General features: G+C 48.0%; 2 protein-coding genes across 7 annotated transcripts in view; one reads left to right on the top strand and one right to left on the bottom strand.

The window, feature by feature from the left end:
• The window catches only part of LOC105733039 (ELMO domain-containing protein 3-like), a 32,546-nt gene extending 23,160 nt beyond the window's left edge, over nucleotides 1-9,386 (bottom strand). For 2 of the 6 annotated variants that reach the window (XR_010343234.1, XM_064377873.1), the window contains exons 1-4: nucleotides 9,271-9,383; nucleotides 8,432-8,582; nucleotides 2,250-2,324; nucleotides 1,246-1,315 (exon numbers count right to left, since the gene is read on the bottom strand). Coding sequence is in view for 5 of the 6 variants with exons in the window: in XM_064377873.1 (XP_064233943.1) it covers nucleotides 1,246-1,315; nucleotides 2,250-2,324; nucleotides 8,432-8,515 (229 nt within the window). In the remaining variant the exon portion in view is untranslated. Of the gene's footprint in view, nucleotides 1-1,245; nucleotides 1,316-2,249; nucleotides 2,325-6,878; nucleotides 7,160-8,431; nucleotides 8,583-9,234 lie in introns of all 6 variants that reach the window. The other 4 variants (XM_064377872.1, XM_064377870.1, XM_064377869.1 and 1 more) reach the window with 3 other exon arrangements.
• Nucleotides 9,387-9,526: 140 nt separating this feature from the next.
• On the top strand, nucleotides 9,527-23,244 carry LOC105707906 (all-trans-retinol 13,14-reductase). The gene is made up of 11 exons (XM_012438982.3): nucleotides 9,527-9,770; nucleotides 12,913-13,095; nucleotides 13,404-13,645; nucleotides 14,184-14,385; nucleotides 14,840-15,037; nucleotides 18,177-18,296; nucleotides 20,552-20,690; nucleotides 20,927-21,036; nucleotides 21,127-21,293; nucleotides 21,505-21,664; nucleotides 21,907-23,244. The coding sequence occupies exons 1-11, from the start codon at nucleotides 9,599-9,601 to the stop codon at nucleotides 22,044-22,046; spliced, it is 1,833 nt and encodes a 610-aa protein (XP_012294405.2). The 5' UTR covers nucleotides 9,527-9,598; the 3' UTR covers nucleotides 22,047-23,244.
• Nucleotides 23,245-24,546: the final 1,302 nt, after the last annotated feature.

The raw sequence follows: 24,546 nt of genomic DNA, 5'->3' as shown, positions 1-24,546 counted from the left end.
GGATTTAAACATAACAATATAAAACAATGAGCACTCACTATGATTTATATTTTGTGTAAGTAGTTTATCTACATTACCTCATTTAGTCCTCACAGAATTCCCATCATACGGGTTCTGATATCCTTGCTTTATAGATGAGGAAAGCGAGGGTTACAAAAGTAACTTGCTCAAGGTCAAGTAGTTGGTGGGTAACAGAGCCAGTATTTGAACTAGAGATATCTGACTCCAGAAGTGTGCTTCTGAATTGGTGAGTATACCTTTTTTTTTAATTTTTTAATGAGACAGAGTCTTACTCCATCACCCACGCTGGAATGCAGTGGCATAATCTCAGCTCACTGCAGCCTCCACCTCTGGGTTCATGTGATTCTTGTGCCTCAGCTCCAGAGTAGCTGGAATTACAGGTGCACGCCACTACACCTAGCTATTTTTTTTTTTTTTTTTTTTTTTTTTTAGTAGAGATGGGTGATATAGTTTGGCTCTGTGTCCCCACTCAAATCTCATCTTGTAACTCCCATAATTCCCATATGTTGTGGGAGGGACCTGATAGGACATAATTGAATCATGGGGGCTGGTCTTTCCTGTGCTGTTCTTATGATAGTAAATACGTCTCATGAAATCTGATGGCTTTAAAAATAGGCATTTCCCTGCACAAGTTCTCTCTTTGCCTGTTGCCATCCACGTAAGATGTGACTTGCTCTTCCTTGCCTCTCGCCATATTTGTGAGGCCTCCCCAGGCATGTGGAACTGTAAGTTCATTAAACCTCTTTTTTCCCAGTCTCAGGTATGTCTTTATCAACAGCATGAAAACGCACTAATACAATGGGGTTTCACCATGTTGGCCAGGCTGGTGTGTACCTTTCTCTGTAATCACGTGGCAAGTGGAGTGAACTTTAAATATAGTATGGGGAAGCTCCTTGTAAAGCAGATAAAGTAGGACATTCAAAGTCTTTTCCCATTTGGGGTCTCATTATTCATGACATCCCTTTGAGGATAAGGGAAATACTAATATTAGAGATCATATGGCTTGCCCAGAGGCACACAGTAAACCACTAGCAGAGGAAGATCAGAACTCAGGTCTTTTGATTCCTAATTCAGTGTTGTTTCTAATTTTCCCCCAAGGAATGATAAATCTACAAAATTCTGAAAGACAAGGAGTGACAGAAATTCAAATGATTAACAGTAGATCCATGGGAAGGTCTGACTTGGGTCCCATCCAGACTCCAAGGGCCCTGAAGGGAATCTTACCATGTGGCTCCCATCCAATAGCTTCTGTGGTCAGAGTCTGGAGAATGCCATGGTTCTTCAACTCTGAGATCTGTAGGGGTAGCTGACCTTTAGCGTGAGGATGGAATCCACATACCCCCCATATACACAAATTCTTCCCATCCACTGTACTGAAGGCCAATCCACATACCCACATATACACAAACAGTTCCCACCCATGTACTGAATGTCCTTGGCACTGGAAGCCAAAAGGATCTAGTGTGCCTGATGAGTTGACTGAAGTCAATTTTTTTACTTTTTATTTATTTATTTTTTGAGATGCTCTGAAAATTTTTAATTTTTTAACTTTTTAGTTATTTATAGTTTGAGACTCTCTGAAAACAGAGTCTTGCTCTACTGCCCAGGCTGGATTGCAGTGGCCCAATCTTGGCTCACTGCAACCTCCACCTCCTGGCTCAAGTGATTTCCCACCTCAGCCTCCTGAGTAGCTGAGACTACAGGTGTGCACCACCACACCCAGCTAATTTTTGTATTTTTAGTAAAGATGGGGTTTCACTATGTTGGCCAGGCTGGTTTTGAACTCCTGACCTCAAGTGATCCGGATGCCTAAGCCTCCCAAAGTGCTGAGATTACAGGCATGAGCCACCACACCTAGACTTGAAGTCAATTTTAAATTGAGGTATCTGGAAAACTTCAACTATGATATTGAAGTTGGGTGATGCTGGGGACAAGTGTATGTCCGCCTTGAATGTAAACAAACAAAAATTCATACACTCATTTCAGACTATGGTGTGTCTTTGGTATTCCCTCTGCATTTTATAGCCTGCTTCATTATAGCAATTATCTTACTAAATAGAAGTTGTTTTGCATGTTTGTATCCCATATACCCTCCCCTCAAGTGTGAGCTCCTGAAAGCTAAGGTCTCTGCCACCCTTGTGTCCCAGTGCCTAGCATAGTTCTGGCACCACACAGTAGCACACAACAAAAGCCCTGGCAGAAGGTACGAAGGTGTGGGTGATACATACAGGGATTCCGCTGAAAGCCAGAACACTCTTGTCCTTGTCATATGGTGGAGAATACTCAGTAGACACTCGTTCACCCTGTAAAACAGTTAAGGGTCAATCTCCCAGGCACATATTAATTCCCCAAAGATAACAGTTTAAATGTTGCACCTTTTTTAAGTTCAGGGGAGCATATGCAGGTTTGTTACATAGGTAAACTTGTGTCACAGGGGTTTGTTATACAGGTTATTTCATCAGCTAGGTATTAGGCCTACTACCCATTAGTTATTTTTCCTGATCCTTTCTCTCTTCCCACCCTCCACCCTCCAACAGGCCCCAGTGTGTGTTGTTTCCTTCTATGTGTCCAGATGTTCTCATCATTTAGCTTCCACTTATAAATGAGGAACATGTGGTATTTGGATTTCTGTTCTGTGTTAGTTTGCTAAAGATAATGGCCTTCACTTGCATCCATGTCTCTGCAAAGGTAAATGTCGCACCTTTTCTCAGTACCACAAAAAAAAGCATGAACTCCAGAGATGTCAACTATAACGAACACTGTAAAGGAAAACTTCTGTTTAATCTGGTCCTAAGAAAAACTGCAAAAAAGCTTAGTTAATGTTATCTCAAAAATTTTATACCGATTTCCTGGCTCTTTAAAAGTCTAAGGGTTCTGAGTAAGTGAAGTTTAGTGAAGCAGTTTCCTATGGCCTTTCTGCACAGCCAAACCTATCCCCTGACAGAAATTAAAAAAAAAAAAACAAAACAACAACAAAATACTCAACTAATTGTTTGTAACTCATTTCGCAGATACAGAGCTAATTTTCCAATGTGTTTAAAATCCTAAAAATCACCAGGTGAGGTGGTTCACAGCTAAAATCCCAGCACTTTGGGAAGCTGAGGCAGGAGGACTGCTTGAGCCCAGGAGTTCAAGACCAGCCTGGGCAACATGGGGAGACCCTGTCTCTACCGTTAAAAAAAAAAAATCATTAGGCCGGGCGCGGTGGCTCAAGCCTGTAATCCCAGCACTTTGGGAGGCCGAGGCGGGTGGATCACGAGGTCAAGAGATCGAGACCATCCTGGTCAACATGGTGAAACCCCGTCTCTACTAATACAAAAAACTAGCTGGGCATGGTGGCGCGTGCCTGTAATCCCAGCTACTCAGGAGGCTGAGGCAGGAGAATTGCCTGAACCCAGGAGGCGGAGGTTGCAGTGAGCCGAGATCGCGCCATTGCACTCCAGCCTGGGTAACAAGAGCGAAACTCCGTCTCAAAAAAAAAAAAAAAAAAATCATTAAGAAAAAAAGAAAAACCAGCTGAGCGCAGTGGCTCACACCTGTAATCCCAGCACTTTGGAAGACCAAGGCAGGTGGATGTCTGGAGTTTGAGACCAGCCTGGCCAACATGGTGAAACCCCATCTGTACTAAAAAATATAAAAATTAGTTGGGTGTAGTGGCGCATGCCTATAATCCCAGCTTCTCGGGTGACTGAGGCACGAGAATCACTTCAACCTGGGAGGTAGAAATTGCAGTGACTATGCAGCTGCACTCCAGCCTGGGCAACAGAGTGAGACTGTCTCAAAAACAAAACAAAACAAAACAAAAACCCCAACCCACTGGAAACTTTAGACAAAGGATATAGATGGTTTACACAAAACGAAACCCAAATGGTGTTTTTGTTTGTTTCTTTGTTTTTTTCAGACAGAGTCTCGCTCTGTTGCCCAGCCTGGGGTGTAGTGGCACGATAATGGCTCACTCACCTTCTTGGCTCAAGCGATCCTCCCACCTCAGCCTTCCAAGTAGCTGGGACCACAGGTGCACACCACCGTGCTCATGTAGCCATGGGGTCTACATATGGCTGCCCAGGCTGGTCTCAAATTCCTGGGTTCAAGCAATCCTCCTACCTTGGCCTCCTAAAGTGCTGGGATTTCAGAAACAAGCCATCATGCACAATCACAAATTGTTTTTCTTTCTTTCTTTTTGAGACAGAGTCTTGCTCTGTTGCCAGGCACCAGGCTGGAGTGCCGTGGCGCATTTCGGCTCACTGCAACCTCCACCTCCCAGGTTCAAGCAATTCTCCTGCCTCAGTCTCCTGAGTAGCTGGTACTACAGGCATTCGCCACCACGCCCAGCTAATTTTTGTATTTTGGTAGAGACAGAGTTTCGCCATGTTGGCCAGGATGGTCTTGATCTCCTGACCTCGTGATCCTCCCGCCTCGGCCTCCCAAAGTGCTGGGATTACAGGCGTGAGCCACTACGCTTGGCCCACAAATCGGTTTTAAACATATGAACAAATGCTCAACCTCACTCATTAAAAAAAAATAAAAAGTCGGCCAGGCACAGTGGCTCATGCCTATAATCCCAGCACTTTGGGAGGCTGAGGTGGGTAGATCACCTGAGGTCAGGAGTTCAAGAGCACCTGGCCAACATGGTGAAATCCCATCTCTACTAAAAAATACAAAAAATTAGCTGTGTGTGGTGGTGCATGCCTGTAATCCCAGCTACTCGGGAGGCTGAGGCAGGAGAACTGCTTGAGCCTGGGAGGCAGTGGTTTAAACTGAGACCACTGCACTCCAGCCTGGGCAACAGAGCAAGACTCTGTATCAAAAAATTAAAAAAAAAAAGGCTGATAACATGTACGTTGGCTAACACACTGCTGAGTAAACTGTTACCACCTCTACAGCTTGACAGTACCTAATCGTATGTTTTGTATATGTGGGGCCTGATATTGCATTCTAGTAATTTATCTAACAGATATATTCATCCATGTGCAAAATGACGTGTTTACATTCACAGTGTGATTCATTGTCACACTGTTTATAATAGCAAAAGGCTAGAAAAACCTAAATGTTCACTAATAGGCTGATTACATAAATAAAAGCACGTTCACTCAGTGAGATACTATATAGTCATAAAGACAAATGAGAAAGTGCTTTACAGGCAATATGGGACAATCTTCATGATGTATTAAGTGAAAAAGCAAAGGACAGAGTCTATATACTATTTTACCATTTTATGTTTTAAAAGTACATAAGCACATTTGCTTGTCTCTGCAGAGACCATTTTCAGAGTTATACCCAAGGAAGCAGTAGCTTTGTCTCCAGCAGAAAAACTGGGGGACAATGGTAGAAGGCAGTTTCTTCACAATACATATATCCTTCTACACTTTTTGGATTTTGAACCATGTGAATATATTATGCCAAGGCCCTGGAATTCCAGATCATCCTGTTACTCTAATCCTTCTGCTTTTTTTTCCCCCTCTAACTAATGCTCGTTAAACACAACTTTCATTTCTTCACGTTCCAGATGCAAGAATGGAGGCCAAAACACCCCACAGCGGCCCAAACTTCCTGGTAATGGATCTCAAGATGCCAAGCATTATTATTTCCCACTGTAATCCAGTGAGCACACCTGCTGCAGTTCCTCTCCTTACTTCCATCCCGATTCATGTAGTTTTCCTCCAGAATACACCTCCACATTTGTCTCTGATCAAGATCAGTTCCACCTACTCAAGACAACCTACGTTATTAGCTGGGGCTACAATGCTGTCTCATGCCTCTAAGTCCAATAGCCCTTGTATGCAGAACAAGTTCCTCTGCAAAAGGCCTGTATAAGGACCTTCTCTCAAATTTCTTTTTTCTTTTGAGATGAAGTCTCACTCTGTCACCCAGGCTGGGGTACAGTGGTGTAATCTCAGCTCACTGCAACCTCCACCTCCTGGGTTCAAGCAATTCATCTGCCTTAGCTTCTGGAGTAGCTGAGATTACAGGCGTCCGCCACCACGCCAAACTAATTTTGTATTTTTAGTAAAGACAGGGTTTCATCATGTTAGCTAGGCTGGTCTTGAACTCCCAACCTCAGGTGATCTGCCCACCTCGGCCTCTCAAAGTGCTGGGATAACAGGCATGAGTCACCACGCCTGGCCTCTTATATATCTTTTATATGTTTCACATCCACTGGCACAGTACTAAGCATAAAATATTTGTCTCAAATTTTTGTTGAAATTTTCTCTCTAAAATACTTGGCGATTCATTGTGCTGAACAACTTCTTGCTGGGGTCTGTGTACCTGAGATTCATTTCATCCTTCCTTTCCTTCTCCATTTCAGTTCCCTCCAGTGTCCAAAGACTTACTTCTTTGGAACAGTTCACATCTTACTACAGTGAAGAAAATCCTTCTGGAGACCCAAAGAAAAGGCTTTGTCCCAGTCAGGCCACTGAATCCCACAGTCTCCGGTGGGCAAGGTAGTGTGTGAAAGGTAAGGCATGTAGGGTTAGCTGCCTGGCTCATACAAAGACCTATCACATTGAACTGAGTCCTGAGAATGATCAGGCCAAAGCAGGCATTTTACAGGGAAGAAGCTAGCAAGGTAAATGATCCAAATTAATGAAATACAGATTTTTTGGGTGATTCCTCATTGAAATTCTCTCCACTACCCAAGCAAAAAGAAAAAAAATCTCATAACTCACTTAGAAAACAAGCTATCAGGAAAAGCAACTGACCCTGAGGTGAATTGAAAGTCCTTATAGAACAAAGAGAACTATAATGAGGGTTTCTCAATTTTTCCAAAGCCTCAGATTCTCTTAATGTATTCTTACTATACTTAATGATGTATCTCAAACCAACACCATCTTTCCCAAGTAAGAATACATGCTTACCTGTCCATCTCTTAATTCTTCCTCATTATGGAAAGAGCAAGATTTTTCATTCATGACTCAAAATCATTTGTTTGTGTGAGCTTTGTCCCAGAAAGGATTTTAATAAGACTGCGATCAGAAGCTATGTAGAGCCAGAGATCCAGCTGCTCTACCTTTGCCTTCCTCCTTGGCAGTCACTCAGACCAAGAGTAAGAATAGTCCCTTTGTGCCATCCTGAGCGTGTAGGAGGTTTCTGTGAGTATTGAGAGTAGTAGTCCCCTGAGGTCTTTGAAGCCTCAGCTCTGCCCAAAAGAAAAATTGAAAAAGAAAACTGGTTTCATCATTCAGTTATGCCTGTTGAAAAAATTTAAGCAGCTGTGAATTTATTCTGAATGAACAAGTTGTCTCAGCCCAATGCTCTTGCTACCCATGCCACAGGATGGAAAAAAGGGGATCACACAGGGGACTGTGGGCTGGATTCTGTGTCCAAAAGGCAGCAGCACCACTAGAAGGGATGGAGTCTGTTTCTGACAATGGAGTTACTGGGATCTGGGCCAGCTTATCAAAGGGGTAAGGCTAAAGGTGGCACTTTGGTGGGTGGTTTTAGCTGAAGTGCTCAGGCTTTGTTTAGGCCTCAGACACAGGTTGGTCTGGGGCTTATAATACCAGACCTGGTTCCAATGATGGTAGAAATTCAAAATGCAACACAATGTTCTAACCTTTCTCAGTTATCACCAATATTGTACATGTGGCAGCTGCCTAACCAGTTTGGGCAACTCTAAGTCTGTTTTTTTTTTTTTTTTGGAGATGGAATCTTGCTCTGTTGCCCCAGGCTGGAGTGCAGTGGCATGATTTTGGCTCACTGCAATCTCCGCCTCCTGTGTTCAAGTAATTCTCTTGCCTCAGTCTCCTGAGTAGCTGGGATTACAGGTGCGTACCACCATGCCCAGTTAATTTTTTTAATTGTATTTTTAGTAGAGATGGGGTTTCACCATGTTGGCCAGAATGGTCTCAATCTTCTGACCTTGGCCTCCCAAAGTGCTAGGATTATGGGCGTGAGCCATGGCCAACTCTAAGTCTTTCATCTGACATTGCTTGCCTCAGGAAAAGGGCTGGACAAGGCTGATACCTCATCATGGGGGAACTGACATCCTGCATGTCTGTCACATCAAAAATTGCACCTAAGTGGGCAGATGGCCCACATACAACTGACAATCATAGTTCACAGGCTTGGGTGACTAAAGAAGGAGGGTGGCCTCTCTGAGGTCAGCCTTCCACTGTGGTAATGATCTTGATTCCACAAGAACTGGCTGCTGGTAACAAGCTGGAATCTCTGTAAGGATGCTTTGATTGTTAACACTGAGAGGAAGAATACCTCCTGGCTCTTGGTCTGGACATGTGGCTCACTGTAATCCTGAGGGCAGGGTAGTCAGTGCCCCCTTAGTCTTGGCACCTCAGGAACTAAACTGCTCTCACTGTGGCCTCTGGGGCCTCAGCATCTGCCCCCCCACCCCTTTCCTTTTCCTCCACCATGGCCTCCATGGCAGTCTCTGACAAAACACATATTAGCCAACCTTGGCAAGGTGACAGGCAGGTATGGTAATAGCAATTTCAGGATGGCTCTTCTGTTGCTGTGTAGGAAATGAACCAAGTAGCATAGAAGCACGACCAGCTTTCCACACCTGGCTGGAGCACTGCTGGGCCTTCAGTAGAGACAGTTACTATCTGTATCAGAGAAGAAAGGAGCAACAACTCTGTAAAACAAGCAAGTACTTAAAGGCAAGCTCCTGATAGTTGGACCTAAGGAAATGGCCTTCCTTTAAAATGGATACTTCTCAAATTAAGTATTGATTATGCACCTACTTTACTTTAGGCAAGGAGGGTGTAGGATTCTTCAACTGCTTGCTGGAGCTTAGACTCTCTGCATAGGAATTTAAATTAGATCGGCCCTTCGCTGATCACTTCACCAGGCTTGTCCCTGGGCGACTCCCTGTCCCCCAGGTTCCCCACAGATGAGGTGTGATTGGGGACCCGCCACAGACGACCCCGTCCCAGGCGGGCGCCCAGGACAAAACTATGGGCCACTTTGAGGGGCACAGAGCCAGACGATCACCGGCTGTGATGCGCAGATAACAGAGATCTCAACTCATGAAGACAGCCAGTCAGACGGGCTGTGCGGACTTCGGACAGAAACTTTCGCATTGCTTGGAGGCGTAAGAGAAGGAAAGCAATTTAACCTCTCAGGGCAGCGAGTCCCGGGAAGAGCCAGGACCAGAACCCAGGTCTCCTGTCTCCCAGTCGGGATTCTCTCTCAGTCCTACAACTTTCGGCCTTGTCTCGCCCCATAGGGATCATTTCCACCCGATATTCTCCCTACCTCCTCAGGTCGGCTGCTAGCCCGACGCGTTCCTACCGTTAACGGAGCTTTCCAAACTGGAATCCCGCAGCCTCTGCTGGGCCTCATCCGCTCATGCGCACAGCCTCTCCCGTGCCTTCTCCGCTGGCCCCGAGAACTACATTTCTCAGTAGGCAATGGAAACGCCCTGCTGCAAAATAAGTACGGAGAGCCGAAAGGGTCAATCGGCGCCGGAGAGTTGGCTCCTCGATGGCTGGCTAATCAGTGCTCAAAGCTGCCTCCGCCTCCTGACTGGAAAGCGAACTAGCCAGGGCGGAGCCACAATCCTAGATAGAGGCTGAGCGCAGACGCGGCTGGCCCATTTCTGCGACTCGACGCCTACGATATGTGGCTTCTCCTGGTGCTGCTCCTGGCCGTGCTGCTGCTGGCCGGCCTCTGCAAAGTTTACTTGGGACTGTTCCCTGGCAGCTCCCCGAATCCCTTCTTCGAGGATGTCAAACGGCCACCAGCACCCCTGGTGACTGACAAGGAGGCCAGGAAGAAGGTTCTCAGACAAGGTAGCGCGAGGTACCCTGGGGTCCGGGGGTGTGCTTCAGGTATTCTCATAGATTTGCGTTCTCATTTTGACAAGGCAGCCGCTGCAAGACCTGGGCCTCAGTTTCCCCATATGTAAAGTACTGAGAGGGCTTCCTTGCGGTGGAGGAGCCCCGCTTTAGTGTCCGACACTGTCAGTAGCCTTTGCCCTAGCAGACAGGCTAGGAATAGTAATAGTAGTCCCAAGGGCGCGGGCACTGTCTTCGGTATCCAGAGTCTTGGCACCTCCCCCGTCTCACCCCCGCCATTTGTAATCTTCGAGGCTCACGGAACAGATAAGAGACCTTTCCTCCACTTGGTTCCAGGACCTTAACTTTTTCACCTACCCTCCCATGCGAGCTCAGGGGTGTGGGGGAGCAGCACAGAAATGTGTCCCAAGCTGCATAGGAAATTGCGTTTTGCCTGTCAGGTGATTTAACAGGCTTTGTATGGTCCCAAATCATAGGATTGAACGCTAGTTCTGAAACTTTGGCAGAGGTTCAACAGAGTGTCTCAGGCTCAGAGCCTGCTCTCCACTCTCCTCTTTAAAACGTATTTTGTGGTTGCTTCCAGAGCTTAAAGAGTCCTGCTGCTTTAAAAAAACAATGGATCGCTTGTTTGATCTACAGAGTCCCTCTCGCTTGTAAATTTTAGAATTCTGCGTGTCATGTCTTGCTCCACAGTCGGAGACAGTACTAAGTGGAAGGACTAATCATCTGGACTTCTGAGAACTGAGTTTTAGCTTGGACTCTGTCACTAATTCACTGCATAACCATTAGCACCTACCTGGGCTGGTCTAAAAATGAGATGACTAGCTTAACTGCTTTTCACACCAGGTTGTGATCTATTAGTGGGTTATGAAATCAGTTTAGTGAGTTGCAACTAGCATTATTTATTTATTTATTTATTGAAACAGAGTCTCGCTCTGTTGCCCATGCTGGAGTGCAGTGGCATGATCTCCACTCACTGCAACTTCCACCTCCTGGGTTCAAGTGATGATTGTGCCTCAGCCTCCCGAGTGGTGTGTGTGCCTGATTTTTGTATTTTTAGTAGAGATGGGGTTTCACCATGTTGACTAGGCTGGCCTCAAACTCCTGGCCTCAAGCGATCTGCCCACCGCGTCCTCCCAAAGTGTTGGATTACAGGCGTGAGCCATCGCACTCAGCCACAACTAGCATTTTAGAATGCAGTAGAATAGAAAATATCGGCCGGGCACGGTGGCTAATGCCTGTAATCCCAGCACTTTGGGAGGCCGAGGTGGGTGGATCATGAGATCAGGAGTTCGAGACCAGCCTGGCCAATATGGAGAAACCCCGTCTCTACTAAAAATGCAAAAATTAGCCGGGTGTGCTGACACGCGCCTGTAATCCCAGCTACTCAGGAGACTGAGCCAAGAGAATCGCTTGAACCTGGGAGGCGGATGTTGCAGTGAGCTGAGATCGCACCACTGCACTCTAGCCTAAGCAACAGAGCGAGACTCCATCTCAAAAGAAAAGAAAAGAATAATGAAATAATTATGCAACTTACCACAACAAAAAAAAAAAGAAAAGAAAATATCAGAGTGCATTATACATAGTTCTAGTACATATTGCATTGTGAAACTTGTTTCATGTATTTATCTCATATACTTACATATGAAATGTACTTTTTTTTGAGACAGAGTTTCATTCTTGTCTCCCAGGCTGGAGTGCAGTGGTGCAATCTAACTGCAACCTCCTCCTCCCCAGTTCAATTCTCCTGCCTCAGCCTCACTAGTAACTGGGATTACAGGTACCTGCCACCACGCCTGGCTAATTTTTTGTATTTTTAGTAGAGACGGGGTGTTGCCATATTGGTCTCCAACTCCTGACCTCAGGCAATCAGCCTGCCTCCGCCTCCTAAAGTGCTGGGATTACAGGCGTGAGCCACTGCGCTCAGCCTGAAATGTATTTTTTACTATTGATCTCTCTAAAAACTTAAAAAAAAAAAGCCGTTTGTCAAGTTCTCTTGTATCTTGAAACATTCTAGAGATCTCAGTTCTTTGCCAGTGACTGTTAAATAATAGATTTTGTGTTGGAAGTACCCATATAGCACCAGTGGCTATGCAGTTTTGTTGTGTAGTTTTTTGGTTTTTGTCTTTTTTTTTTAGACTGAGTCTTGCTCTGTTGCCCAGGCTAGAATGCAATAGTGCGATCTCTGTTCACTGCAACCTCTGCCTGCTGGGTTTAAGCAATTCTCCTGCCTTAGCCTCCCGAGTAGCTGGGACTACATGCGCACACCACCATGCCCGGCTAATTTTTTTGTATTTTTAGTAGAGACAGGATTTCACCAGGCTGGCCAGGCTGGTCTCAAACTCCTGACCTCGTGATCCCCACACCTTGGCTTCACAAAGTGCTGGGATTATAGGCATGAGCCACTGCCCCTGGCCTTGCTGTGCAGTTTTGTCTTCTGCGAAGGTGCTGCCTCCCTCGGCACTGCCCTAGACCTTCCCTATGGGAGGGGCTGGTGCTGTGATTTCTCAGAGCTGCAGCCTCTGAACAATTCTGTCCTACCCAAGACTTTCCATCAGGACCTGGAAGAGCCACTATAAGATCCAGCTGCTCCACTGTTGCTTGCAGACCCTGCATCTTCCAAAGAAACCTGGTTTGTGGGCTAAGCATGGTAGCTCACACCTGTAATTCCAGCACTTTGGGAGCCCAAGGTGGGCGGATCACTTGAGGCCAGTAGTTCAAGACCAGTCTGGGCAAACATAGCAAGACTTCATCTCTACAAAAAATAAAATAAATTAGGCATTGTGGAATGCACCTGTAGTCCCAGCTATTCAGAAGCTAAAGGCAGGAGGATTGCTTGAGGCCAGGAGTTCAAGGCTGCAGTGAGCTGTGATCATACCACTGCACTTCAGCCTGGGCCAGAGCGACACCCTGTCTCAAAAAACAAAACAAACAAATAAAAAATCCCAAAATCTGCCTGGCTGGTTCTGAGTATTCCCAGGTAAAATGTTTGAAACATGTTAGTCAAGAGTTCCATGCCAACTTCTCTAGAGGTTTCTTGCACTGTACAAGCTAGAGAAGTCTTCTTTGGTTTCCCTATCTTTGCTATTTCCCTGCCCCTGCCTAAGAAACCCACCCTTTGGCCCTTCTGCTGTAGCCTTTTCAGCCAGCCAAGTGCCGGAGAAGCTGGATGTGGTGGTAATTGGCAGTGGCTTTGGGGGCTTGGCTGCAGCTGCAATTCTGGCTAAAGCTGGCAAGCGAGTCCTGGTGCTGGAACAACATACCAAGGCAGGGGGCTGCTGTCATACCTTTGGAAAGAATGGCCTTGAATTTGACACAGGTAAGGCTTGTGTGGAAAAGGTTTGGGAGCATGGCTGTATGTTGGGAGCAGGGCTGGGATTACAGACTTGAGCCACCGTGTCTGGCCTCTGGGCACTTTTCTTATCTGACAGTACAGTTACTGGGAGCTGAACCGGGCAGGGATCTGGTGGTTTCTACTGTGACACCTCCCTATAGACAGGGTGGGCAGCTCACTCTGGGCATGGGCTTGGCCAGCCCAGATAACCTCTTCCACCTTACTTCCTCAGCCACCTTTTCAGGGCTCAGTCCCATATCTGTTTACCACTTTGTTTTTCCATCTCCCAACAGGAATCCATTACATTGGGCGCATGGAGGAGGGCAGCATTGGCCGTTTTATCTTGGACCAGATCACTGAAGGGCAGCTGGACTGGGCTCCCCTGTCCTCTCCTTTTGACATCATAGTACTGGAAGGGCCCAATGGCCCAAAGGAGTACCCTATGTATAGTGGAGAGAAAGCCTACATTCAGGGCCTCAAGGAGAAGTTTCCACAGGAGGAAGCTATCATTGACAAGTATATAAAGCTGGTTAAGGTAACATGGACATGCTGAGGACCCAGAGTTTATTGCCAACAAGGCTGAGTTTCTTCATTACTAGTGGAGTTACTGGGGGTGGAGAGTGCAATGGAGGAGGCAGGAAGGGAGGAAGGGTCATATCTGTTCTCAGCTCAGCCTCCACCCGCGTCCACCCAGTTCTCCGTCTCTCTCTGGAGCCTTGGCTTCGCGGCTGCTGCTGTCACCCTGGCCTCTGGGGATGCCCTGCTCTCTCCGCTGACTAGGCTGGCTTCCATGATAATCAGATCACTACTCCTTTTTACTTCATCTGAGACCAGATTGGGATTTTTGAAAAGGAATTTGAGCTGAAAAATAAAAAAGCAAAAAAGGACTCATCTGTGTGTAGGATGGGAAAAATTCACAGAGTGTAGATTTTTTTTAAAATCCAAATTCAACAAAGTTCAGTCAGGGGTAAGTATTGCTGGGTCCTCAGGCTGGTCCAGGCTATGGGGATAGCAGTTCTGTCCCAGCAGTCCCAGGGGTGAGGCCTGTTCTCGTTCCTCGTTCTCTCCTCTAGGTGGTATCCAGTGGAGTCCCTCATGCCATCCTGTTGAAGTTCCTCCCATTGCTCGTGGTTCAGCTTCTCGACAGGTGTGGGCTGCTGACTCGTTTCTCTCCATTCCTTCATGCATCCACCCAGAGCCTGGCTGAGGTCCTGCAACAGCTGGGGGCCTCCTCTGAGCTCCAGGCAGTGCTCAGCTACATCTTCCCCACTTATGGTGGGTACTGGCCATGGGCTCTGGGCAGCTTCTGGAGGAGGAAGGGCTGCCCTCTTGCCTCTCAATCTTTCTTCTCGACCCTGCCTGGCTGACTGATATGGAGCAGTATAAACCCCAGGCCCTCTGGAGCTTGTGAATATGTCTGGCCACCTGCTAGACTCCTTGGTAAAAATTCTCTTGATCCATGCCCTGGTTGATTTTTCAGTTCAACAAACACTGTCCTCCCTGCTCTTGGCAGCATGGCACTTTGCAGGGAGGATATTCTACTGGCCCCAAGATCTCTAAGGAACCCATGTCTGGATGGAAATGGCTCTTCTGGCTGCCTTGAACCCTGGGGAACATGTGGATCCTCGGATAGACTGGGCTGTGTGTTATCTCACAGAACTCCACATTCCTTTCTGAATGGTGCTGGTGCCTGCTCTTGCCTGCTCACCACCCTTCCTTTCTTCTGCAGGTGTCACCCCCAGCCGCACGGCCTTTTCCATGCACGCCCTGCTGGTTGACCACTACTTAAAAGGAGCCTTTTATCCCCGAGGGGGTTCCAGTGAAATTGCCTTCCACACCGTCCCTGTGATTCAGCGGGCTGGGGGTGCCGTCCTTACAAAGGCCACTGTGCAGAGCATATTACTGGACTCAGCTGGGAAAGCCTGTGGTGAGAGCCGAGCCCTGCCCTACCCTACCCTACCCTACCCTATCCTGCCCTTCTGGGTCCCTGGGTTGGTGTGGGCGAGACCTGGGGTCTCTTTGAGACCAGAAGGAGTAGGAGAACTGACTTCTTCATGGGGGCTAAAGGTGAGACTCTGTACCAGAGCAGGGTCCAGGGATAGTGATTACTTCAAAACTAAAAAGGAAGCAGGAAAGATAAAAGATTGGCCAGGCATGGTGGCTCATGCCTGTAATCCCAGCGCTTTGGGAAGCTGAGATTGGAGGATCACTTGAGCTCAGGAATTTGAGACCAGCATGGTTAAACCTCATCTCTTAAAAAAAAAAAAGTTAAAAAAGAAAGATAAGGAATTGCTGGTCCCCAAAGAATAGTATTTATTTATTTTATTTTATTTTTTGAGACGGAGTTACACTCCTTTTCTTTTCTTTTTTTTTTTTTTGAGACAGAGTTTCGCTCGTCACCCAGGCTGGAGTGCAATGCTGCGATCTTGGCTCACTGCAACCTCCACCCGCTGGGTTCACTTAATTCTCCTGCCTCAGCCTCCTGAATAACTGGGATTACAGGTGCCCACTACCACACCTGGCTCATTTTTGCATTTTTAGTAGAGATGGGGTTTCACCATGTTGGCCAGGCTGGTCTGAACTCCTGACTTTAAGTGATCCACCCGCCTTGGCCTTCCAAAGTGCTGGGATTACAGGTGTGAGCCACTAGGCCTGGCTTGAGATGGAGTTTCACTCTTGTTGCCCAGGTTGGAGTGCAATGGCACAATCTCTGCTCATTGCAACCTCCACCTGTCGGGTTCAAGCAATTCTCCTGCCTCAGCCTCCCGAGTAGCTGGGATTACAGGCATGCACCACCACACCTGGCTAATTTTTGGTATCTAGTAGAGATGGGGTTTCATCATGTTGGTCAGGCTGGTCTCGAACTCCTGACCTCAGGTGATCCACTCACCTTGGCCTCCCAAAGTGCTGAGATTTTAGGTGTGAGCCATTGCACCCAGCTTTTTAGTCATTTATTTAATAGATAAAATTATTTACCCAGTAATCTATGATTGTCTTCTTGAGTGTAGATACTGTGTCTTTTTAAACTTTATATCTATAAATCTTAGCACATATTAGAGGCTCAATAAATGCTTGTTCAGTGGTGGATTGAATGAATGAGTAACCTTGGATTCCACAGGGCAGTATGGAGGCCAGCAAGGTTCCCTGCCCTCTATCTGTGGGGCCTAGAACCTTATTACCCTGGCTCAGATTGATGCTGTAACCTGCATAGGGACTCAGAATCCCAGTATGAATGAACTCTTGGAAGATAGGGTCTGTGCAAGGACTCTGTTAAACAGAATAGGCCATCCATGACTAGTGGGTGCTTAAAGAAGCCAAGGAAGCAGACAAAAAGAGGCCTGGGAAAAACTGGGCTGGTGTAGACATGTATTTATCAGAGAAACCTTTCAAGGAGGTGGTAAGTGGGAGGCCAAGTGCAAAATAAAAATCAAGTAGAAAAGGCCATCAGTGATCTCAGAGAATCCATTTGTAGAAAAGACTGATAAGTTACCGGGTGGTAAGAGAGAGGCGGCTGTCAGTTGGGAAAGGTTTTCTCTGATGCCTGTGAACAAGTTTTCTTCAAGCTGAAAGGGGTCCAGGAAGCAAGGTAGGTTTATCAGTGGAGTTAAATACAATCCAGATATATCTGTTTGTTTTTCAAGTGCTAGGTAATAAAAGATTAAGATAAAAGAGGCTGAGTGCAGTGGCTCACGCCTGTAATCCCAGCACTTTGGGAGGCCAAGGTAGGCGGATCACCTGAGGTCAGGAGTTTGAGACCAGCCTGGTCAACATGGTGAAACTGTCTTTACTAAAAATACAAAAATTAGCCAGGCATGGTGGTGGGTACCTGTAATCCCAGCTTCTTTAGAGGCTGAGGCAGAAGAATCGCTTGAACTCAGGAGGTGGAGGTTGCAGTGAGCTGAGATCACACCACTGCACTCCAGCCTGGGCAATGGAGTGAGGCTTCGTCTCAAAAAAAACCCCAGCATTTATTTACATGCCATCTGGAGGCATGTGCTAAGAATGGAGATAACAGACAGCACGGTGGAACATAGGAAACTTCCAGGAGGCACAGGTATTAGAGTGGAGTAATAAAGCGTGAGATGAAGCTAGCAAGCAGATGAGGCTGGAGAATATTCCAGAAAGGAGAAGCAGCACACAAAGGCATGGAGATATGGAAGCTGAGTATTTTCGGGCATCCAGAAGTATTATGTTGAATAATAAGAAACTCTCATTTTGTAGGTAAGAAATGGTTGACTCTCAGCTGTTTGATATTGGTTCTACCTAATAGTTTAGTGGGAGTTTAGTGAGAGTGACCGGAGATGAATGGAGCTGGACACACAGAAGGGACCACATTGCACAGGCTGCTATAAGATTTTGGAGGTTCTTTTATCCCGGATGAGGCATCATTGCAGGGTTTTATTTTTATTTTATTTTATTCATTCATTCATTTTTTTTTTTTTTTTTTTAGAAACACAGTCTCGCTCTGTTGCCCAGGCTAGTGTGCAGTAGTGTCATCATAGCCCATAGTAGCCTTTGACTCCTGGGCTGAAGCCATCCCTCTGACTGAGGAGGTAGGACTATAGGTGTGCACAACCCCATACAGCTTAATTAAAAATATATATATATTTTTGTAGAGACAGGGTCTCACTATGTTGCCAAGGCTGGTCTTGAATTCCTGGACTCAAGCAATCCTCTGACCTCGGACTCCCAAACAGCTGGGAGTAGAGGCATGAGCCACTGTGCACAGCCCCATTTGGAGGGTTCTAAAAAATATTTGGAAACAACTCTGGCAGCAGAGAAAAGGGCCTGGATTTCCAGTGGAAGGGCTCTTTAGCCCTTGAGCTTTGTCTGGTATTTGGCTCAAATACAGAGTACACACATACACACACACATACACACACACGCAGAGCATAAAAGGAAGCCCAAATCAGCTGTAGGGTAGTCTGAAAGCACTTGAACGTATCACTCACTTTGCAGTTTCCTAGCTGGACTCCAAGGTTTGAGAAAATGGGCATAGGCAGAGAGAGATACTTCCTTTTCGCCCCGGAGCTCACAGACCCTCAGCCAAGCTCTTGTGCCTGCAGGTGTCAGTGTGAAGAAGGGGCATGAGCTGGTGAACATCTATTGCCCTGTTGTGGTCTCCAACGCAGGACTGTTCAACACCTATGAGCACCTACTGCCGGAGAATGCCCGCTGTCTGCCAGGTAAAAGGCGGGTCTGTACTGTCCCTCTTGTAGCCTCCCCAACGTGTCCCCTTCTGGAGCCAACTTGCTCCATGTGGGTGATGCTTCCCCTCTTCTTGGCCAGTCCTCTGACTGTCCTTAAGCAGCAAGGTGAGAACGCCACCTCTAACATCATCCTAACCCTAGCATTTATAGTTGGGGAAACGGGCCCATACAGATTAATTACAGTCCTGAGGCCACTCAGCTGAAAGGGGCAGGGCTGAGCAGAGTAGCTGGTCTGATTAGAAAGCTCGAGCTTCCCCCATCCCTCTGGTCTGAGTGGGCTTCCAAAGAGGAGGCCTCAGGAAGAGAAGCAGGAGAGCAGGGCAGCCCATGGGGAGCAGAGCTGTTGAGCAAATGTGACTGAGAGGTTCTGCCACCTTCATGTAATTGGATGCATCTGGTGTGATCTGAGGAAGAGAGCTGCTGGGAAGAGGGAGGCAGAGGTTGCAATAACCCAGTAGGGGTGAGACAGAGGGCCCAGATGAAGGGCTCAGGCTGGGGTGGGAGGTGGAGAGCACAGAGCAGCTCCGGATGTGGTGGGGTGGAAACCTTGGCTGGTGCAGGAGCCAGAAAGCAGGGAAAGGGGCCCTGACCCCAGAGGGTGGGCCCGGGAGCTGCTCCCTGAGGAGCCGAGAAAAGGGACAGCAGAGTGGGCTGGGTGGGTAAAGCGAGGTCCTGGCTTTCCTCATGCGACTGGGTGGTACGGGAATTGTGATTGTCTCCAGTGCATAGGGTGGTTCCACCAACACAACCCTCTCCTTCCTTTGCCCCATGTGGCTGGGCCTGGAGGCTGCTCGGGCCTCCCTTCTCTCAGACCCAGGGAGCTGAGAAGGTGAGGCAGAGATGGCCCAGGGGAAGGGCAGGGGGCCGGGTGTGATGCACAGACAGACTGCTTTTGTTTTTTGGATATTTTTTTTGAGGCGAAGTCTTGCTCTTTTACCCAGCCTGGAGTGAAATGGCGCAATCTCAGCTCACTGCAACTTCCAGTCCCTGAGTTCAAGTAATTCTCCTGCCTCAGCCTCCTGAGTAGCTGAAATTACAGGTGCACGCCACCACACCCAGCTAATTTTTGTATTTTTAGTAGAGACGGGATTTTACCATGTTGGCCAGGCTGATCTCGAATTCCTGACCTCGTGATCTGCCCACCTCGGCCTCCCAAAGTGCTGGGATTATAGGCGTGAGCCACCGGGCTCAGCTCAGACCCTGCTTTTGTTAACTTCCTACCTTTCTCTCTGTGATGCTGACCTCCCTCTTCCCCTGTCCCAGAGTGGGAGACTGATACTGTGTCACTGACACTGTCCCGGCCAGGCAGCCCTGCTAGAGTCACCTGTCCCTCCTCCCCTCCTCTCACCGTCCGATTACAATTTTCCCTGGTCCTGTGAATCTTCTTCCTGAACACAATCTGAGGGCCTCAAAAATATTTAGTTAAATGAATGAAGCAGATGACCAAGGGGCCTGCCATCCCTGAGGCAGGTGACAGAGCTGTCCCTGGAATGGGAAGACCACAGAAGAATCTGTGAGTACAGTTTCCAGAACACCGGTCTCAGGTCATCTGCTGAGGGGTGGAGAAGCCCAGCTCTTTAGGTCTGAGGGACATCAGGTGCCCCACAGTGGCTGTGGCCTCTGCCATAGTGCAGTTCCTCCCTCCAGCTGAGTCCTGAGATGCCAAGTGCCAGTCAGGCCACCTGCCTTTACTCACATGCATGGCTTGCCCTCTGGAGGCCTTGTGTTCTGACAGCACACTAGGAAATATGCATTTTCACTCACTTGACAGTTGCATAGAAGTTAATACAGCAATCAGGCTGGTAATGAGCTGCTTGCTGTTCATGTGTGTGGTCTTCATGGGTGGGAGCCCAGTCATGCGCTCCCCACGTCAAGACACGAAATGGAAGATGGGGGGCAGTCAGCCTGACCTTCCTGCAGGTGCTGAGCCAGCTCATGAGGGCTGCCAGGGCCGGGTGTCACCTGCCTCTGAAGGGGCTCGGAGCAGAGGTGGGGAAGGTGGAAGAGTAGGAACCTGGGGTGGTGTCCTTGCCAGGCAAGAGGAGACAGAAGAGCAGGCCCCTGCCAATGCCAAGTTGAAACAAAAGCTGTAACAGTGGCCTGGGCCCAAGGCTGGCAGCTAAGTGTAAGGCTCAGGATGCAGTGAGCGGGCACTCTGAGGTTCTGCAGGGCGCAGGGAGTGGCCATCTCTGCCCTCAGTCCAGACAGGCATCAACCACTCTACTTGGCAGGTGTGAAGCAGCAGCTGGGACTGGTGCGGCCCGGCTTGAGCTTGATCTCTGTCTTCATCTGCCTGCAAGGCACCAAGGAGGACTTGGGCCTTTCGTCCACCAACTACTATGTTCACTATGACACGGACATGGACCAGGCGTAAGTCGCACGTGCGAGTGGCCCGTACCTGCCTGCTTGACTCAGAGAATGAGCATAGGATATGGAATGGGAGGAAGTGGGCAATTTCCAATTGGGGCCTGGAAGTTTGCCATCCCAAGGCTGTGGCTCAGCTTCACCCTTTTGGGGAGTCCCTAGGGATAAGCAGTCCTTGCGGTGATGCTGGGGTTTTGAGGACAAAAGCCTGGAGATCACAGCCACACCCCTCTCCCACGCAGGATGAAGCGCTATCTTGCAGTGCCCAGGGAAGAGGCTGCACAACACATCCCTTTTCTCTTCATCTCTTCCCCATCAGCCAAGGACCCGACCTGGGAGAACCGATTTCCAGGTGGGGCTGCAGGTCCTGGTGGAGCCTGGCATTGGGGTGAGGGGGTGGAAGGAGGGGCTGGGCAGCAGTAATACTGGCCCTGATCCCCAGACCGCTCCACCATGATCGTGCTCATACCCAGCGCCTACGAGTGGTTTGAGGAGTGGCAAGCGGAGCTGAAGGGAAAGCGGGGCAGTGACTATGAGACCTTCAAAAGCTCATTCGTGGAAGCCTCTATGTCAGTGGTCATGAAACTGTTCCCACAGCTGGAGGGGAAGGTAGGGGGTCAAGTATTTGGGGTGGTGACCGACCTCATGGTGCCATTTCTGCCCTTTCCTTGAGACAGGGGAATCAGGCCCCAAGATATCTGAGCCCCAGGGAAGGACCGGCACCCACCCCTGCAGTCAGTGCATGGGAGAGAGCAGAAGAGGGAGGGGAGCCAGGATCTCACGTTCCCGCCCACCCTTTGGCTGCCCTCTGTGCCCTCAGGTGGAAGGTGTGACTGCAGGATCTCCACTCACCAACCAGTTCTATCTGGCTGCTCCCCGAGGTGCCTGCTACGGGGCTGACCATGACCTGGGCCGCCTGCACCCTCATGTGATGGCCTCCTTGAGGGCCCAGAGCCCCATCCCCAACCTCTACCTGACAGGTACTCACTGCCCTATGTTGTCAGGACCTGAGACCCTGAGCCTCTGTTGCCCGACGTCCTCTGTTTCTGTCCTCAGGCCCTGCTGTCCCCTGCAGCCTCCCATCCCCTGAGCAGGGCTGCCTGGGCAGGCTGTGGCACTGGTCCTGATGGGGTGCCCCCATGCGGAGGGAGGAGCACCAGGGCCCCACCCTCGCCTAGGCCTGCCTGGGTGCACACTCAGGGCCTCTGCTCTTGCCTCCTAGGCCAGGATATCTTCACCTGTGGGCTGGTCGGGGCTCTGCAAGGTGCCCTGCTGTGCAGCAGCGCCATCCTGAAGCGGAATTTGTACTCAGACCTTAAGCATCTTGGCTCTAGGATCCAGGAACAGAAGAAGAAGAATTAGTTCCATCAGGGAGTAGGGTCAGAGGAATTTGCCCAATGGCTGGGGCATCTCCCTTGACTTACCCACAGTGTCTGTCTGCATTAAATCCTTGCACACACAAATCACTCTAATTTGGTTCTGATTCCTCAGAAGAGGCCTAGTTTAAATCACAGTTCTGAATCTGGGGCAATGAAACCACTGCTTCCAGCTGGGGCAGGTGACAATCTGTATGCATTTTGTAACATGCTGCCCCTACTAATAGGCTATTGACCTGGATCGGGTGATGCCTCATGATGAGCAGTGCTCTGAATCCCTCACCCATGCCTCCTAACTCAGTGATCTAAGACAATGTTCCGTGGATCAGGTGAACTGAACCCCTGGCAGCGCTGTCAGCTCAAGCCGGTGGGTTCAGTTCTGTCCTGAGGCTTCTGCTCTCATTCACTTAGTGCTGTGCTGCAGAGTTCTACACTGTCAAGGAAAAGGGAGACTCATGAGGCTTAACTCAAAACCTGGGCATGGTTTTGGTTGCCGTTCCATAGGTTCAGAGAGCTCTAGACCCCTTTTGTGCTGGGTCCAGTGCTCTTCAGAGGACAGGAAATGCCTGTGTCTGGCCCAGTGTAGTTCTGGAGCTTAGGGTAACAACAAGATCCATTAGTAGTGTGCATGTCAGAAGACCACATCCAATTCATATGGAAGTCCTGGGTCTGTCTTCCTTATGATCAGGGTGGCATCTGGTTCTTGATGTGGCAGCATCAAGACACCTTCAGAGAGCTCAGGACCTAAGCCCCAGTCAAGCCTAATCCTCCAAATACACAGGGAAGGGTGACATCAGGAGTCAGGGCATTGACTGGTTAAGATGACTTCATTGTGTTGAGGCAGGCTGCAGGGCATTCGAGACAACAGCACAGCAGGGGACAGCACGGGGACACAACAGAGTGTACCCAGCAATGGCCCAGCTACTGACTGCAACACAGGCCACCAGGCTGGGAAGAGTCAGGTGGTAGTATGAGAGTTGGTCAGGAGCAGAAGACACAAAGCCAGAGAAAGTGTGCAAAGTCCAGAAACGGCATTTGCAATTTATTGGTACGTGTGTGTTGGATGGAAGGTGAATGAAGGGTCAAGAGGCGTAAAAACAATCTTTCACTTATGTTAAACTGACATGCCAAAGGTCTTATTGTAGTTTGTCTTAAATGTAATATTAATAAATTTATTAAATCCATGGCTTTAACATTTGAAATTTATTTTGATGTCTGTTCAACAAAACAAAACTACATTGGGATGACATTTACAGAAGCTCAGAAAAACATTATGTACTGAAAAATACTTAATCATTAGACCACAATGAGCTTTAAAAAAATGAAGTTTACAAAAAGCTGAAAATATAAAACACCGTGAAACAGTGGCCATCTATTAACTGAGAAAACAAGAAGAGAAACAATTTCAGTCATCAATCATGTATCAAAGATGGAGTCGGTGAATTAAAGGAATGTCTATCAGAAAGTGAGGGGCTGGCTTACTGGCAGTTTGATATACTATACACCTCAGACCCAAACCCTTCACAGAGGAGACTAAATTCACATGTGACTTGTGGAACTAGCTGAGTTAAGTCACTGTTGGGTATGGATGTATCAAATTCAACCTCAAAATTTCTCCCCAGGACTCTTGCTCAAGCAAGTCATGACAAACGTAACCTCACTAACAGGCGTTTTCAGAAAATGGCCTGCAGAAGCACAGGGCCTGGTGCCTCACACAGCCTCCTCCACGCTGCAATGCTATAGTTCTCGTCACGCCCACAGCATCTGGCATCAGGTTACCCTGTACAGTCAAGGACCACAGAAGTCGCCAGCAGGGAAATTCCAGAGGTTTAGGATTCTATCAGCACATGTGTCACTGGAAGCCATCATGGGGGGAATATATCAGAGCTTATGTAACTAGCTGTCAGGTCTTTCTCTGTTGCCTTAGCCTTTCTACATAGAGACTGGCCTTCAACTAGCCCTGAGCCCAGAAGTGGACTCTTTCAGCAATTCTACTCAGGAATCTGCAGCAGGAAAATAAGTTCCTCTATTAACATCTATGAAGCACAGATTTCTCTAACAGAAATCATCCTTCAACCAAAAGCTGGGCGTAGGAAGGGAAGCCCTTAGCTGACTGTAGGAGGTAGCTCTTGTGGCTCCATGTGCTCCCTACACACCCCTAGCTTGAGCAATGCCTTAGCCAGCTCATCCTCATCCACACAGTCTCTAGGAAACATGCTTCAAATATTCTATCTTTGAAAAGACCACCATGCAGAAAATAAGTTTTCCTTTGATGTGCGGTATTTTCTTCAGTGCAATTTCTAAAGAGAAACAAATCCTGTTGTATTCTTTCAACACACAAAAAATGATACTTCTCAGAGGCTCAAAAGTTCAGCTCTGTGGACTGACAAAATGTATGCATCAACTGCCAACCCTCTTGGTTTCTGAAACCAACCTCTTTCTTCCTGCTCTCCTCTTTAAGAGCAAAACCCAACATGTATTAGGTC

The sequence above is a fragment of the Aotus nancymaae genome, unplaced genomic scaffold, assembly GCF_030222135.1.
Source record: "Aotus nancymaae isolate 86718 unplaced genomic scaffold, 86718_ANA_hifiasm-v0.15.2.pri h1tg000017l, whole genome shotgun sequence".
NCBI lineage: Eukaryota > Metazoa > Chordata > Mammalia > Primates > Aotidae > Aotus > Aotus nancymaae.
Note: the sequence above shows the minus strand (reverse complement) of the source record. Positions and strands in the feature narration are given on the sequence as shown.

What these genes read in the sequence shown, in the direction of transcription:
- LOC105707906 (XM_012438982.3), top strand. Translation starts at nt 9,599, where the DNA reads ATGTGGCTTCTCCTGGTGCTGCTCCTGGCCGTGCTGCTGCTGGCCGGC. An exon ending in GAATGCCCGCTGTCTGCCAG is followed by an intron (nt 18,297 to 20,551) that starts GTAAAAGGCGGG and finishes TCTACTTGGCAG; the next exon opens with GTGTGAAGCAGCAGCTGGGA. An exon ending in CCCCAACCTCTACCTGACAG is followed by an intron (nt 21,665 to 21,906) that starts GTACTCACTGCC and finishes CTTGCCTCCTAG; the next exon opens with GCCAGGATATCTTCACCTGT.